This window comes from Heptranchias perlo, chromosome 6 (assembly GCF_035084215.1).
Source record: "Heptranchias perlo isolate sHepPer1 chromosome 6, sHepPer1.hap1, whole genome shotgun sequence".
Classification (NCBI taxonomy): domain Eukaryota; kingdom Metazoa; phylum Chordata; class Chondrichthyes; order Hexanchiformes; family Hexanchidae; genus Heptranchias; species Heptranchias perlo.
This window is the reverse complement of record NC_090330.1, coordinates 99,750,964-99,768,221: the sequence shown is the minus strand read 5'-3', so window position 1 is coordinate 99,768,221 and position 17,258 is coordinate 99,750,964. Positions and strand designations below refer to the sequence as shown.

At 42.2% G+C, this 17,258-nt stretch overlaps 1 protein-coding gene across 1 annotated transcript in view; it reads left to right on the top strand.

The window, feature by feature from the left end:
* Positions 1 to 17,258, top strand: part of slain1a (SLAIN motif family, member 1a) — a 78,453-nt gene that overhangs the window by 48,139 nt on the left and 13,056 nt on the right. The window contains exons 3-4 of the mRNA XM_067985490.1: positions 10,095 to 10,244; positions 15,339 to 15,671. Coding sequence (XP_067841591.1) covers positions 10,095 to 10,244; positions 15,339 to 15,671 — 483 coding nt within the window. The remainder of the gene's footprint in view (positions 1 to 10,094; positions 10,245 to 15,338; positions 15,672 to 17,258) is intronic.

Here is a 17,258-nt window from a genome sequence, read left to right as displayed (position 1 = left end):
GGTGAAAGAAGTTGAATATGTCCTCATTGGGAAACTTGATTCAAGTTTTTAAAATAATAAAGGGAATGGATGGGAAAGTGTTATCTTGTGCAAAGCCAGTTTAGAACAAATGGAGAATAATTATTAGCTAAAGTCAAGCTAAGCCAAACTTCAGAAATAATTTCTTTATACTTAGTTGTTCGATTGTGGAATAGGCTAGCGCCTAATGTAGTAAATGCTAATTTAGTTTATTGAAGAGCACAATATTATTGACATCTGTACATTTGCATTATAGAATGGAAAAAAATACAATGCAATGCTTGCCCCTCTTAACTGGGTAAAAGCTCGACCGTGTGTGGTATAGTGGAATACAGTACAAGAGATCGGATGCCTTGTATTCACTTTAATGTTAGCAGCTCTTGTCTTAGTGGTCTCCTGTATCCATTTCTTCTCTCAAAGATCAGTCTCAGTAGAGCTGTGATGTTAATATACTGAGAACATCTGGTCTTGTTCATTTTCGGAAGTGAGACCCTTTGCGTGGACATCAGAAATCCTTTAGAGATGTCAGGTTTTTCTGGGAAGTGAGTCTAATTTGACCTTTTATTCAACTCGTAGGTCTTTATTAATATTTGTTCAGTAAAGATTATAATGAAGTAAAGAGAAGCCAAGCATGCTTTTGCTTACAATATCAGTCTGGGTAATTGGCATTTTTAGTATCTTTAAAAATCCTGATGTTAAAGGAGGAGTCATCCATCTGAACTCCACCAGGAAAATTAGAGCCATTTTCCTGGTGGAGAGACCGAACTAGAAAGAAGCCCAGATTCTACCAGTAACTCATTGGAAGCCTTAATGTGTGTGTTATTTCTTCCACCCCCACCCCCACCCCCCAAACACACAATGCAACAAAGGATTGAGTCTTACATTTAATGGGTGGGATGTATCTGGGGACCTTCATAAACAGGAATGCATCTCTGCTGCTGTGGACATAATTTGGATTAGTTTGCATAAGGCCGTGCTTAATTACTCATTCTTTTAGGAATACAAGGTGATGACACATGAATTTAGGAGCAGCTGTTTTGTGAATTATGCATAGGATATTATACTAGAAAGGTCTAATCCAGTGATAATCCCAACGTATGTGATATTGGCCCTCAGTCTGCACATTTCCTATAACAGAGAGAGAAATTTGGTCCCAATTGAACATGGGGCTAATGAGCTGCAACAGGAATAAGGAGTCATTTTAGAAATTTGCACTCCCAGTGCAGAACCTTGTCTGCTTAAGTACTTTGGGTGCACAGTTCCTGTGATTTTTTTTTTCCATCCATTAATGGGAGCCTAAATGAGTAAATTACCCCTCAGCTGTAGTATTTTTACACAGCGCTAAACGTTTGAGAGAATATTTTCCTCGTATTACATTTGGGCATAAAAGATCGCCTAAGAACAGCACAGAGAGGAAAGTTGTGTGGGAAGGATCACACACCTGCAGTGGATCCCACACAATTTTCCATCTTTTTAAATTAATGGATGGAAAATTGGGTGGGCCCCATTATGCATGTGCTATCCTTCCCACCCAATTTTTCCCTGTGCACTACGTGCACCTATTCCTTTATTCCTCAAAGTGAATATTATAAATTGCTTCAAAGGACTAGATTTTCTGGAGAGAGTATGGTTTGAGAGAGATGGTGAGATAATAGGGCTGAATCAATCTAACAGGACCAGGCATGTTGGACCAAATTGGCCTTCTCCTGTTCCTGAAAATTCCTATGTTCTATATAGAGCAGTTGAATAGTTTGACACTTAGCCTGCTGAGAATGAACTACTGCATTGTTGTTGAAGCCAATCTTGAGAAGAAAGGATTCTTTTTTCCCTTCAGAGATTTTCTTTAATTAATTAAAACAAGGAGGGTGAAAATCTGAGGGAATTTTTTTGTGAGTCATTCTTTTCATTTAAAATAAAAATAAGGAACTGAAAAATCAGGGGACATTTCCTGGGAATTTTTTTTTCAAAAGATGGTAAAATTGCTGGGAAGTGATGAGGATGATGGAAGGGGGAATGAATGTGTGTTAAAGTGTCTCAATGAAAAGAAAATTGGGAGCAGGAGAATTATTTTTTTTTAAAAGTAGCTTTGCATATTTGTGATCCTGGTTATATAAGGATAGATTTTCCAAATTGGTTTGTAGGCAGTGCTAGAGAGTACATAGTTGAGGGCCGTCGAAAGATTAAGTACACAGCCCTTAGGCCTACTATTCACAACTAGATAAAACCTGGGATTTTCCAGCTGGACTGTGTTGATGTTATAGGAGGCTCTTCACTACAGGTGAAACCCTCACGAAGGGTTTAAAAATTATTTAAATTTATTTAATTAGCTGCTCTCTATGATTTCCTGAGAATTGCCCAATGGAGTATGCCAACAGCATTATGCCCACCTGAAATGGATGTATTTGAGAAGTTACTGCCTGGCCTTTGACAGTTAGACTTGGATGTTTCCTCTTGGGTAATGCAGTAGTGGCAAGGCGGGACTTTTACCCACCCTTCCGACTCTGCCTCGACCCATCGGTTTTTGTACGCTTCGGTCGAGACTGAGGCAGCACCTGGGGCAGACAGGAGGGAAATTGGACAGAAACCCGCACTCTGCCTGATTCAGGCAGGATTGCAGAGAAACATTCAGCCTCTCTCTACGTCTCTTAATTCAAAGTTACTTAATACAAATTATCTTGATAATTCAGACTTTTAGCGTTAAATCCCAGGTTCATTCCCTTGTCGAGGTTGGGGCACTGCAGTTTGCCTCAGCAACCCTGACCTAGGGAGGGGAAAAATCATGCTGGGTGCTTATTCCCTGATCAGCATCCAGTGACTCCTGCTGCAAAGTGTGCATGTTAATTGTATCCATGTGATTTATATCAATTAGTGTTAATTGTATTCAGGTGGTGGGTATCAATTGGGGACTCTTATCTATAGGGGGGAGCTTATCTAGGGGGCACTGAGTGTGTATTGGGGATCTGAGAATAAAGGCGTGGAAGCAACTGAAGACTAGGGTCCAGTATTCCAACTATCATCACCTGGCTATCCAATTTATTAGTACATGGGTGACATTGGTAAGAACAGGATTGGGCTCAGCTGTGATGCCCCCACTGTTGAATAGGCTGCTGACATTCATTCAGACAAGATAGTAGATGGTGACGAGCACCTAAGTCGGTGCCTTCAGGAGTGGTGGAGAGAAAAAAAAGTGATAAAACCTCTCATAGGTAGAAGGGATTTCTAGCCTGACATATTCTGAAGCCTGGTGTTCATTGTCAGTTTTCTAAATATAAATTTGAACAGAGTTTTGGTGAATTTATAAAACTTCAGTGTGTACACATGACTCCTTGGATCTTAGAGTTGGAAACCATGTGATGTAATTGGCTGTTGCCATTGAATATAATGCTGCATGAAGCTACTCCAAGCTGTAATATATATACTTTATTGTTTTAACTACCGCTTCAAGCAGAGCTTTGTGAAATCTAATTCTGTGTCTTTGCTTCTTTCCCTCAAAAGCCAATCGATGGAAAAGCCTCTTTTCGAGTTCTTACACTTCAGGCCTTCCATGTAGCCCGATTGCAGGATATAGTCCATATACCAATGGGTTTAGCTCTCAAAGCCTCTACAAACATGTTACTAAACAATTACTAACCCCTGAAAGAACAGGTAGAGTATAAAACTGGAACAGCTTGAATATGTTTGTTTTCTCTTATTGTGAGCATTGCACATGTACTGCTACTTGCATGCACCGCTTAATATAATTCTATAAAGGAAAACCTGGGTAATCTGTGAAAAATCTTGTCTGTTTGGATTAAGATTTGTTTTACAAAAAAAGTGAAATCTGAAGAATATCTTCTTCATTTGAGATACTCGAGATGAAATGAAGCACCTTTAAAAAGATATTCGGTAGTGATGAAAAGGTTAATGTCCTCATTTCTAAGATACTTCCTGAGCAAATAATACTCCAGATATGCATTGTAGATGTAGATAGAGCTGCCAGTTTAATTACAGCTATTTTCTTCCCCTGCTTCCTAAAATAGGGACCTTTTAAAGTGTTTCTTCTGGGTTTTTTTCAGCATTTTCTGGGAAGGTACCTGATCAGCAAGGACATAATGAGAGAAATTGATGCTCAAATGAATTCATGCTGTGGAATACTAGCATAATGCATTTGTCTGAAATTCCCTCACTCATTCATCTGAAATTTCTTTGTCCACTATTTTAGGCGAGGCATTAACCCATTTATGTTAAATGAGCTAAAATAACAGAGGAAGGATTTTCAGAAAAACACTCTGTGCTCGTGTGCTGTTACCCCACAAAGTAATTTCAAGGCCGAAGCTTGCTATATTTTACACACTACTAATAATTACCATTATCTGAACTGAAGGTGATACTTGCTGTTTGTATTAAAAATGTTGCTGACTGTCACCAGTGTCGTTTTACACTAGTCTTTCTTTGTTTTTTGGCTGACTTGAGCTTTTTATTGAGAAACTTTCGTAAAGTAGCCAAAGCTTATACTGTATGGCAACACAAAGGTTTGAAAAGAATTGGGGATAAGAAAAGATAAATCAAGAAGCTGTGGTTAAATGATGAGCTTGGTTATCAAAAGCCTACAGATTTGTAAGATAGAGAGAGTTGATAGAGATGAGGAGTTCCACAGATTGAAATTCTTGGAAAGAATAGAGTTGATTTTCCTCTATGCTGCTCTCAAATATCATCTGAAGAAGGGTGCAATGCAGAGAACAAAATGAACACTAATCCTTCTGCTCCTGAGTAGCACTACATCCAAACTTCCTTTATGGCTTTTCTAATGTTTGCACGTGAAGCGGCCAAGATGTTTAAATTTCATTCACATGAACATCAGAGACCTCTGGATTCAGATTTACCCTAATAGCATGGAATGCCGATCAGGAGCCAACCGTCCCCATAAAAACCTGGTGCGACTGCTTTTAGAACTGCCATTTCAGTCCAATCTGTCTTAAGGGTATTGCCAAAAAGAAATCTTTACTTTTTGGCTTTTTGAATAAAAAATGGTTCTGCTACTTCTGTACTTGTTACAGGCCATGTTCAGTACTGAGACCCCCCGCCCCTCTTGCACTGTGACTCATCTAGACACAGGCAAAGGGGAAGCAACCACAAGTCTGCATGTCATCTGTTGAAGTCATTCACTTGTGCCTCTCCTGAACCACTAACAATTCTTTTCCTACCACAGAGTTGGAATCTCTCCTCCCCCTGATCTTATACCTGCTCCATGCCAGGTAGAATAAATCGAGAAGACTCACAATAAAACCAGCCAACCCCCCCCCCCCCCCCTCCTTTTCCTGCACCATTGTTCTTCATACTCACACTTGCTTTCCCTGCTCCTCCACCTACTACTAGGCACCACAGAGCTGCCCTTTCACCAGCTCCTTCCAAAGCAGACTGCAGGGACACCTGGACTCCTGCCTGGAGTGGTGCTGATGTCCCAGCCGTGGCACAGCGGGACAAACTCATTCACAGCGACAAAATCTTAATACATGAAGACCACCAATATACAAATTACAGCATCAGGCACACAAATTAAATTACAAACTTACTGCACTTCATCAATATCTGGTACTATAAAAATTCTGCTGCATTACCTTTTTAAAACAAATTGAGATTTTCATTGGGCTTCCATTTTAACTGCCCCTTTAACAGTGCTGCTGCCTTTAAGGCTGAGGCACCACTTCCTCTGGGGATGTTCATAGTACCAATAGAGCATCCCCAGCAGTGTCCGATATCTGCCCTCTCCATGATAGCGAGGTCCAGCAGGAAATCTTATTGCCAATCTTCCCTGAGTGCAGTGCCCTTCTTGTATCCTGCATCCACATTGCTTCCAGTCAATGCCTAGAATGCACTTGCCAGGCAATGACCATCTCCAACAAAAGAGAATCTAACCACCTCCCCTTGACATTCAACGGCATTATCATCGCCAAAACCCCCACCATCAACATCCCGGGGATCACCATTGACCAGAAACTTAACTGGACCAGCCACATAAATACCGTGGCTACAAGACCAGGTCAGAGATTGTGTATTCTGCAGCAAATTACTCACCTCCTGACTCCCCAGAGCCTTTCCACCATCGACAAGGCACAAGTCAGGAGTGTGATGGAATACTCTCCACTTGCCTGGATGAGTGCAGCTCCAACAACACTCAAGAAGCTCGACGCCATCTAGGACAAAGCAGCCCGCTTAATTGGCACCCCTTCCACCACCCTAAACATTCACTCCCTTCGCCACCGGCGCACCGTGGCTACAGTGTATACCATTTACAGGATGCACTGCAGCAATTCGCCAAGGCTTCTTTGACAGCACCTCCCAAACCCGTGACCTCTACCACCTAGAAGGACAAGAGCAGCAGGCACATGGGAACAACACCACCTGCACGTTCCCCTACAAGTCACACACCATCCTGACTTGGAAATATATCGCCGTTCCTTCATCACTGGGTCAAAATCCTGGAACTCCTTACCTAACGGCATTGTGGGAGAACCTTCACCACACGGACTGCAGCGGTTCAAGAAGGCGGCTCACCACCACCTTCTCAAGGGCAATTAAGGATGGGCAATAAAGCTGGCCTTGCCAGCGACGCCCACATCCCATGAATGAAGAAAAAAAAATTGGATGATCAGCCCTAATGTGTTAGCTTAGAAAATAGTACAATGATTGTTCTCCTTAAAGCAGAGAAGTTTAAGGGGAGATTTAATAGAGCCGTTCAAAATCATGAAGGGTTTTGATAGAGTAAATAAGGAGAAACTGTTTCTACTGGCAGAAGGGTCAGTAACCAGAGGACATGGATTTAAGATAATTGACTAAAGAGCCAGAGGGGAGATGAGAATTTTTTTTACGTAATGAGTTATGATCTGGAATGCACTGCTTGAAAGGGTGGTCGAAGCAGATTCAATAGTAACATTCTAAAGGGAATCTGATAAATACTTGAAGGGGAGAGAACTGCAGGGGAGTGAGACTAATTGGAAAGCTTTTTCAAAGAGCCGGCATAGGCACGATCGGCCGAATGGCCACCTTCTGTGCTGTATCGTTCTATGATTCTATTCTATGAATCTCTATTTCAGCACAGTGGGTGCAGGGAGGAGAAAAGAGTGTGTAGGATGTACTTAAGCTTAAGACGAACGAGAGGAAGATTCAAAGGAGCAATGATATTTTATTGATGAAATGAGTAAGAAAGATTGAGGAGGAGTATTTGGAGAGTAAAAGAGATTTCTGCTTTACCACAAATGCAAAACTGCATCAAAAATCTATTATTCATTATACTTCTCCATGCTGTGGCTAATTAGCTTCAAACTGCTTCAAAATCTGTCAACGGCAGGAAGGCCTTTCCATAAGTCTGTCATGTATTATGTGAATTTTGTTTAAGTCTCCAGCAGCTTGAAGCGCTAATCCAATCCAGAATGGTTGAGATAGCAAACTCCTTTCGTGGCAACTTGGTAGGTTAGTCCACAAACCTTCCTTCTCCTCAGGTGTCAAGAGGCATTGGGAAGGCGATGCATAAGACCCAACACTGACTAAATTTTTTCTCCTGATCTATAAATCTGCAACATTGTTGATGGTGACTACAGAATTCATAAAGCATATCCATACAAACAGATGACCCAGGGCTGGTTCTTATTGTCAACCAGTCATTATGCAGGCTTCAGTGCAATGGAGCTGTAATAATCTTATAAACAATGACCACGTCAAGCAGAAAAAAAAATCAAGATGAACTCCTGGACGCTTATGTACGATTATACAGGTCCTAGCATAACATAAGTTTCAGTATCAATGGTTAATTGTTCTGCTTCTGCTTCTGTTCTGTCGAGAACAGCTAATAATGTTAACTTTATTTTACCTACATACAGACGTGGGGCAGAACCTTTGACTTTGGCAAAAACGTAAAATTGAAGTCAATGGAAAGGATAATCGAATGGGGTGTGTATAAACCACAAATCTTACCACCCCACCAAAGTTGAAAGTTCCGCCTGTGTAATTTTGAAGTACGATTACTTTGGTTTTCCTTTCACCTTGTTATTCACATCTACATTTTTTTTTCCCCACGTCATCTTGGCTTCCAAATTGAAGTGCAACTTTTGCTTGGCTTTTTGCATTCACTTCTAATAGATCTTAAAGGTTTTCATATAGATAAGGCTAGAAATTACATTTGGCAATATTGATGGACGAACATTCAACATGCTTGAATGGTATTTCTTTTTCTGCTATTTTAATGCAGGTGGTACCCCATCTATTTTACATGTGTAATGCCTTTGCTAAAATAGAGGACAGAGGAATATCAAATGAACGTGTTAAATGTTTTTCCACTAATCTCGGTTAGTAATATCTAATGTCTATGTAGAGTTCTGTGCTTGCATGAAAACTTGGGTTTAATTTTTTGTTTATAAAAAGACTATACGGATGCGTTTATACCACAGCTACTGGTATGAAGCTGATAGTTGCCTCATTTGTACTGTTTGGTCCCAACTGTAAATCTTCTGCCCAGGAGGGAATTCTCCCCTAACATTCTTATACATGTGCAAAACTTCTTTCCTTACACCCTAGGCACTTTCTGAACTAGTTTTGATGACGTACTGAAGTTATACTCTGTGGCTTCAAAACCAAGCAGTGTGAGGCTGCCTTTAGGGAGCAGATCAGCCTGACTCAGATAAGCCCTGACTATGAAGATTTAGCATCTACTAACACTGAAGTTGCAGTACAAACCCACCTAAGATGATCATTTTAAAAAGGCCAAAGAAACATCTGGGAACATAGAAACAGGGGTAGGCCATTTAGCCCTTTGAGCCTGATCAGCCATTCAATGAGATCATGGCTGATCTGTGACCTAACTCCATATACCCACCTTAGCCCCATATCCCTTAATACCTTTGGTTAACAAAAATCTATCAATCTCAGATTTAAAATTAACAATTGAGCTAGCATCAACTGCCATTTGCAAAAGAGAGTTCCAAACCTCTACCACCCTTTGCATGTAGAAGTGTTTCCTAACTTCACTCCTGAAACTCTTGGCTCTAATTATGTCCCCAGTCCTAGAATCCGCAACCAGTGGAAATTCTCTGTCTCTCTGTCTCTGTCTCTGTGTGTGTCTCTCTCTCTCTCTCTCTCTGTGTGTGTGTGTACCCTATCAGTTCCCCTTAATATCTTGAAAACATTGATCAAATCACCCCTTAATCTTGTAAATTCCAGGGTATACAACCCTCATTTGTGTAATCCCTCCTCGGAGTCCAGGTATCATTCTAGTAAATCTACGCTGCACTCCCTCCAAGGCCAATATATCCTTCCTAAGATGTGGTTCCCAGAACGGAACACAGTACATCAGGTGTCGTCTAACCAGGGCTTTGTATAGCTGTAGTGACAATTTTGAGAATAGGTTTAGAGCTACAGAACTAAATTTACATTTTAGTATTTTTCTGTATCTGCAACACACACCCAATATCTCATTATTTTTGACTAAAACAGCTAATCTATGACCAAGCCTGTGTTGGCACAGTTACATGGTGGACATTAGGAGGTGTGTAAGAGAGATGTGGAATGCCTCATTTTTACATTATTTTTCAACTTTGTTCACTGACCTGGCTGAGATCAGTAACTCCATTGTCGTGACAACCCGTGTCTGCTATTTTGGAGTACAGTATATCTGTTCCCTAGTACTTCACACCACAAGGCCAGACTTTTAAATTAATTAAATTACACAAAATCAAGTACCCAAAAACCTTTTTAAAAAAAAGCAACTGCCCGTTAGTGGTGTTTACAGAAAAGATTCATTGCCCTTGAGGGAAAAACATTAAAAAAGTGTTTTTGATCAGCCTCCATAATCCATAGTGCATTAATGGAGTGAGGCTTTTTTCCAAGTGCCTCTGGGCCTAGTGTTGGCTTCATCTCGTATACTGTTACTAATTTTCTAATTTCTCTGGCAGGTAGAACCTGTATTCTCTATTGTCAGATTTCTTGCGAGTCAGTTTTAAAAAGGATTTAGAACCAAATGTTTGTACAGTTGGGATTTTTTTTCTCTTTTTGTCAGCTGAAAAGTTTAATCGTCCATAAAATAGTTATACCTGTTTTGTTTACAGGTTATGTAAGTAGAAATCTTCCACTCAGCCCACAGTCATCAATAGACAGTGAACTGAGCACTTCTGAGCTGGATGATGAATCCATCTCCATGGGTTATAAACTACAAGACTTGACAGATGTCCAGATCATGGCAAGACTACAAGAGGAAAGTAAGTGTGTTATTAACTAAGGAGACAATGAACCATGGCCCATATTAGCAAGTAAATAGTTAGCAACTTTAGCAAGTACAATGGCCCAATTAATTTTCTTAGGTTGTAACTTAATCCCATTTCACAGGTCAGGTCTTGGATGACAAATAATGCGGCTTTCTTCCCTATTACTCATTCAAGAAATCTCACCATGGACTATGTTGAAGAATATTTAATTTTCTTTGCAAATCGTAGTCTTAAACTTCCCTGGCTCAACTCTGCCAGATTAAGTTCTGAATTTGGACTACTAATTGGTTTCTTTTCTCGGCCCAACACAAATTTATGTATGTAGGAGTGAATAGATCATTCCTTAGCATAGTTTCTGCACTCTGTTCTTAAAAAATCCTTTGTTTTTAGCTAGAAACCAGAAGAAAGTAATTGCCCTGTTGTGGTGATTACAGTTCAAGCTCCAATTTCTGAATTAATTAGAATAGTGTTGGTTGATTTTCATTTAGTTAAGAAGTTGTGATATACAGTCTACTCTCAATTCAAAGTCACAATTCAAATTATCTACTGATTTTAATTTATTTTAGCTCTAAACTTCAATTAATTAAATAAAATCTGGAATTAAAATACTAGTATCAGTCATGGTGGCCATGAAACGACCGGATTGTCGTAAAAACCCATCTGGTTCACTAATGTCCTTTAGGGAAGGAAACCTGCCGTCCTTACCCGGTCTGGCCTATATGTGACTCCAGACCCACAGCAATGTGGTTGATTCTTAATTGCCCTCTGAAATGGCCTAGCAAGTCACTCAGTTGTAAACTCTCGCTTAAAAAAAGTCATAACAAGAATAAATCCGGATGGACCACCTGGCATCAGACCACTAGGCACCGGACACGACAAAGGCAAACCAAGCCCAGTCGACCCTGCAAAGTCCTCCTCACTAACATCTGGGGACTTGTGCCAAAATTGGGAGAGCTGTCCCACAGACTAGTCAAGCAACAGCCTGATATAGCCATACTCACAGAATCATACCTTTCAGCCAACGTCCCAGACTCTTCCATCACCATCCCTGGATATGTCCTGTCCCACCAACAGGACAGACCTGCCAGAGGTGGCGGTACAGTGATATACGATCAGGAGGGAGTGGTCCTGGGAGTCCTCATCATTGACTCTGGACCCAATGAAATCTCATGGCATCAGGTCAAACATGGGCAAAGAATCCTCCAGCTGATTACCACCTACCGCCCTCCCTCGGCTGATGAATTAGTCCTCCTCCATGTTGAACACCACTTGGAGGAAGCACTGAGGGTAGCAAGGGCACAGAATGTACTCTGGGCAGGGGACTTCAATGTCCATCACCAAGAGTGGCTCGGCAACACCACAGCTGGCCGAGCTGGCCGAGTCCTGAAGGACATAGCTGCTAGACTGGGCCTGTGGCAGGTGGTGAGTGAACCAACATGAGGGAAAAACTTACTTGACCTTGTCCTCACCAATCTACCTGTTGCAAATGCATCTGTCCATAACCGTATTGGTAGGAGTGACCACCGCACAGTCCTCGTGGAGATGAAGTCCCGTCTTCTCACTGAGGACACCATCCAACGTGTTGTGTGGCACTACCACCGTGCTAAATGGGATAGATTCAGAACAGATCTAGCAGCTCAAAACTGGGAATCAGTGAGGCACTGTGGGCCATCAGCAGTAGCAGAATTGTATTCCAGCACAATCTGTAACCTCATGGCCCGGCATATTCCTCACTCTACCATTATCAACAAGCCAGGGGATCAACCCTGGTTCCATGAGGAGTGTAGAAGAGCATGCCAGGAGCAGCACCAGGCGTACCTAAAAAATGAGGTGCCAACCTGGTGAAGCTACCACTCAGGACTACATGCATGCTAAACAGTGGAAGCAACATGGTATAGACAGGGCTAAGCGATTCCACAACCAACGGATCAGATCAAAGCTCTGCAGTCCTGCCACGTCCAGTCGTGAATGGTGGTGGACAATTAAACAACTAACTGGAGGAAGAGGCTCTGTAAACATCCCCATCCTCAATGATGGCGGAGTCCAGCACATGAGTGCAAAAGACAAGGCTGAAGCGTGTGCAACCATCTTAGGCCAGAAGTGCCGAGTGGATGATCCATCTCGGTCTCCTCCCGATATCCCCACCATCACAGAAGCCAGTCTTCAGCCAATTCGATTCACTCCACGTGATATCAAGAAACAGCTGAGTGCACTGGATACAGCAAAGGCTATGGGCTCCGAAAACATCCCGGCTGTAGTGCTGAAGACTTGTGCTCCAGAACTAGCTGTTCCTCTAGCCAAGCTGTTCCAGTACAGCTACAACACTGGCATCTACCCGACAATGTGGAAAATTGCCCAGGTATGTCCTGTCCACAAAAAGCAGGACAAATCTAATCTGGCCAATTACCGCCCCATCAGTCTACTCTCAATCATCAGCAAAGTGATGGAAGGTGTCGTCGACAGTGCTATCAAACAGCACTTACTCACCAATAACCTGCTCACAGATGCTCAGTTTGGGTTCTGCCAGGACCACTCGACTCCAGACCTCATTACAGCCTTGGTCCAAACATGGACAAAAGAGCTGAATTCCAGAGGTGAGAGTGACTGCCCTTGACATCAAGGCAGCATTTGACAGAGTGTGGCACCAAGGAGCCCTTGTAAAATTGAAGTCAATGGGAATCAGGGGGAAAACTCTCCAGTGGCTGGAGTCATACCTAGCACAAAGGAAGATGGTAGTGGTTGTTGGAGGCCAATCATCTCAGCCCCAGGACATTGCTGCAGGTGTTACTCAAGGCAGTGTCCGAGGCCCAACCATCTTCAGCTGCTTCATCAATGACCTTCCCTCCATCATAAGGTCAGAAATGGGGATGTTCGCTGATGATTGCACAGTGTTCAGTTCCATTCGCAACCCCTCAGATAATGAAGCAGTCCAAGCCCGCATGCAGCAAGACCTGGACAACATCCAGGCTTGGGCTCATAAATGGCAAGTAACATTCGCACCAGACAAGTGCCAGGCAATGACCATCTCCAACAAGAGAGTCTAACCACCTCCCCTTGACAATCAACGGCATTACTGTCGCCGAATCCCCCACCATTGACCAGAAACTTAACTGGACCAGCCATACAAGAGCAGGTCAGAGGCTGGGTATTCTGCGGCGAGTGACTCACCTCCTGACTCCCCAAAGCCTTTCCACCATCTACAAGGCACAAGTCAGGAGTCTGATGGGATACTCTCCACTTGCCTGGATGAGTGCAGCTCCAACAACACTCGAGAAGCTCAACACCATCCAGGACAAAGCAGCCCGCTTGATTGGCACCCCATCCACCACCCTAAACGTTCACTCCCTTCACCACCGACGCACAGTGGCTGCAGTGTGTACCATCCACAGGATTCACTGCAGCACCTCCCAAACCCGCGACCTCTACCACCTAGAAGGACAAGAGCAGCAGGTACATGGGAACAACACCACCTGCACGTCCCCCTCCAAGTCACACACCATCCCGACTTGGAAATATATCGTCGTTCCTTCATCGTCGCTGGGTCAAAATCCTGGAACTCCCTTCCTAACAGCACTGTGGGTGAACCTTCACCACACGGACTGTAGCGGTTCAAGAAGGCGGCTCACCACCACCTTCTCAATGGCAATTTGGGGTGGGCAATAAATGCCGGCCTCGCCAGCGATGCCCACATCCCATGAAATATTTTTTTTTTAAAAACTCCCACTTGGCTGCGTTTAAATTGTTTAATTCAAATTATTGCTTATTTCAATTTTATCACGTAAATCTTGATATTGAATTATCAGGAGTAGACTATTGTCTTTTTTAGATTGCTGTAATTCTGATGCAGCCTTATTTTAAAAAAATACTGTGCTTCCATTCCTGTAGATGAATGCCTGCAGAACCAATGCCACATTTTATATTACATTTTCCCCGCGGTCTCTTAACAACTATTTGCAATTTTCCTCCAGTATGTTTCATGAGTGCATAGTAGACCCGATACCATGACCCATCAGATTTCTGCTTCTGAGACTACTTATTTCTGTTCAAAATAACCCTGTGGGGATTGTCTTATAATTTTGCATCTAATCAGAACAGAGCTGTAAGATCAGTCATTGGCTGGAAAGAAAATTGATCTTAAATAAGATTTTAATCTTGACTTGTTTTCCCAGGTTATTCACTGGAATAAGGGCCCAAAATTTGCTGTAGCCAGTCACGAACTGCATCCACTGTTAGTTAAACTTGTCCTTGCGCGTTTAATTTCCATGAGATTTTGTACTGGACGTTACTGTAAGTGGGAGATGGAAACGGGGTGGTGCCCTCTACAGGGCATCTGGGAACTGTGTGAACAGGGCAAGCAACTGTGTATCTCCTTAACCGATCAGATGGAAGGATTGTGAAATGGTACAGGGAAAGAAAGATTGGAAAAAGAGACAAAGCAAAATTTTTTTTAAAATTTCCAACAGCAATTAAAAGCTTAAGTAATGAAACTCCACACTGGTCATAGTTAATTTTCAGTGCCAGAGAGGTGGTTTGACAGTAATTAACATTTATCAGCCGTTAAAAGGGTACTTAGACTGAAATGGTCAAGCCCTAACTTTCTGTGGTGAGCTTAGTTCGTATCTACCACGCAAGTACAGGAACTTCACGCCGGACAATACATTTGAATGGTGAGGTGAGCCAAACAATGAGATGCTGTTTTCGCAAAGCTAACGGCGGAGCGACGCATCTCGGACAGCAACTTCTGGATTTTTGTGTTTAACTGCTCATCTGCCCTCGCCTGAAGTTGCTGTGTGATTTGCACATAAATAACGGCGAGCGCCATTAGCCTTATGTTTTGACAGTAAATTCTGGGCCAAGGTATGTTAAAGTCGCTCTATGTTCGCAAGTGTCAGTCATTTGCTTCATAAATACAGTTTCTTAAATGGAGCCCACTCACAATGTTGCTACCTACATCACCGATTTAATTAGCTAGCAGATTAAATCTTAAAAGGACTATCTTATAACTATGCATTTTTAAAGTTATACATTACCTCAAATATACCAGACATTGTGTTATGTTTACTGTATAACGTACATTTTGATCACCAGGTCTACGACAAGATTATGCTTCCACTTCAACAACTGTCTCTCAACGCAGCTCTAGTACATCATTATATTCGGGAAAGCGAGGAACTGGCAGTGACCAGGAATATGACTCCTGCAGTCTAGAAGACGAAGAGGAATTTGACCAACTTCCTCCACAGCCTCGACTCACCAGATGCTCTCCACCATTGCGAAGTATGCCACATTCACAGACTTTTGCCAGCATTAGAGAATGCAGAAGAGGCCCTACCCCTTCTTCCTACTTGCATTCCAGTGGTTATCCATCCTATTACTCACAGGGTCACACATCCGATCAACATCAGTACAGAACAAGTGCAGGTAAAATTCTAAAGATCAGCACTGAATTGCTTTTCTTGAATTTATGTTTTCAGTACTCAAGGTGAAGACGTCTGAGTTGGGATATGATAGTTCTTTTGTCATCTAGTGTCACCATCCAGCCACCCCCAGATCAAGTATATCATGGGTCAGGTGCAGAGTAAAACCTCCCTACTCCAGCCCAAACAATGTGCCTTTTAATCCTAACTGCAGAAGAGCATCCATATTGCACTACCCATTCTGATAAATGTTTATTTTCAGTTGTTATTTAATAGTTAAAGTGAGCCACTTCAATGAAGAAACCACCAGAGCAAGTTAAAAGACAGCTCCATTCTACTTGTAATATTGAATTGTAGCATCGTTATGACGTTAAATGTGGTAAGAATAATTGTTCAGGTGAAACAACTGCCACTGGCATAAACATTGGAGTAGATTTTATCAGTTAGCACTCCCAATGCAAAGTTTCATGCGCCAAGAGTACACATCGAGGATCCAGGCTAACTAGAAAATCGCATGGATGTATTGACTTCCATACTGGAATTCCTGTCATGTGAAGGCCTGTTATACAATAAATAACGTGAAGCTAGTTCACACAATCTATCTAAGTAGCCACCTATGGATAAATTTTCCAATTGCGCCCTCCCAGCACAGGCCATGCCCATTGGGAAATGGAGCCCGCGGTTTTCTAAGTTGTGGGCTGCATATGCCTAGAATCTCAATATTTGCTCTTAGCAAGGCTTAACGCAGGTAACACAGATTCAGAAAGTGTTCCCTGCAGTGTACAGCCTTAGTAGTTGACTGTACCCATGTATACAACAACAACATGCATTTATATAGCACCTTTTAATGTATTGAATGCCCCAAGGTGTTCACGAACGTGTAAGAATTGGGATAGATAACTGAATGCATGGTCATAGAGGATGGTTTTGAGGAGACTTTTAAAGACGAGGAGAGAAGTTGCAAGGAGGAGGAGTTTACAGTAAGAGTTCAAGAAAGTATGGCAGAGATTGCTGAACATTTTTCCACCAGTAATGGAATGGAGGCAAATAGGGATGCACAGGAGGCCATAGTCAGAGGAGCAAAGCGATTAGGCTGGGATGTAAGGCTGGAGGATGTTGCAAAGTTATGGTGGAGCAAAGCCATGGAGGGATTTGTAAACAAGGATGACGTGAGAGCTAGGGAGCAGTTAATCAACAATTAATGACTTGAGCCAGAAAAAGCGCTCATAAATCTAACATTCATTTATCAGCGTCCTAGGTTCTCACTGCTTTAGGAACAAAGGTGGTGTTCGCCATGTCCTAGAACTGCTTCCTTGTCTGTGTACCTGTGTAGTAAGGATCTGGCTCACAATTTATATTTTTGCAGTGTTTGCAAAGGACGGATGGCTTTCTAGTGTCTCCAAGTAATAAGGCTGGATTTCCAAGGCCTATTCCGTGAAGTGATTTCCAACAGACCTGTACAGTTATAAGCCTAACAGATCCCGTTTAACAGAAAAGTTTATTATTTTCTTACTATAGATTTCTGGGAAGAAGTGAACTAACAGCTTGTGGTAAAGAAGTGAATCATTTGATAGGAATTGGGTCAGAAAAT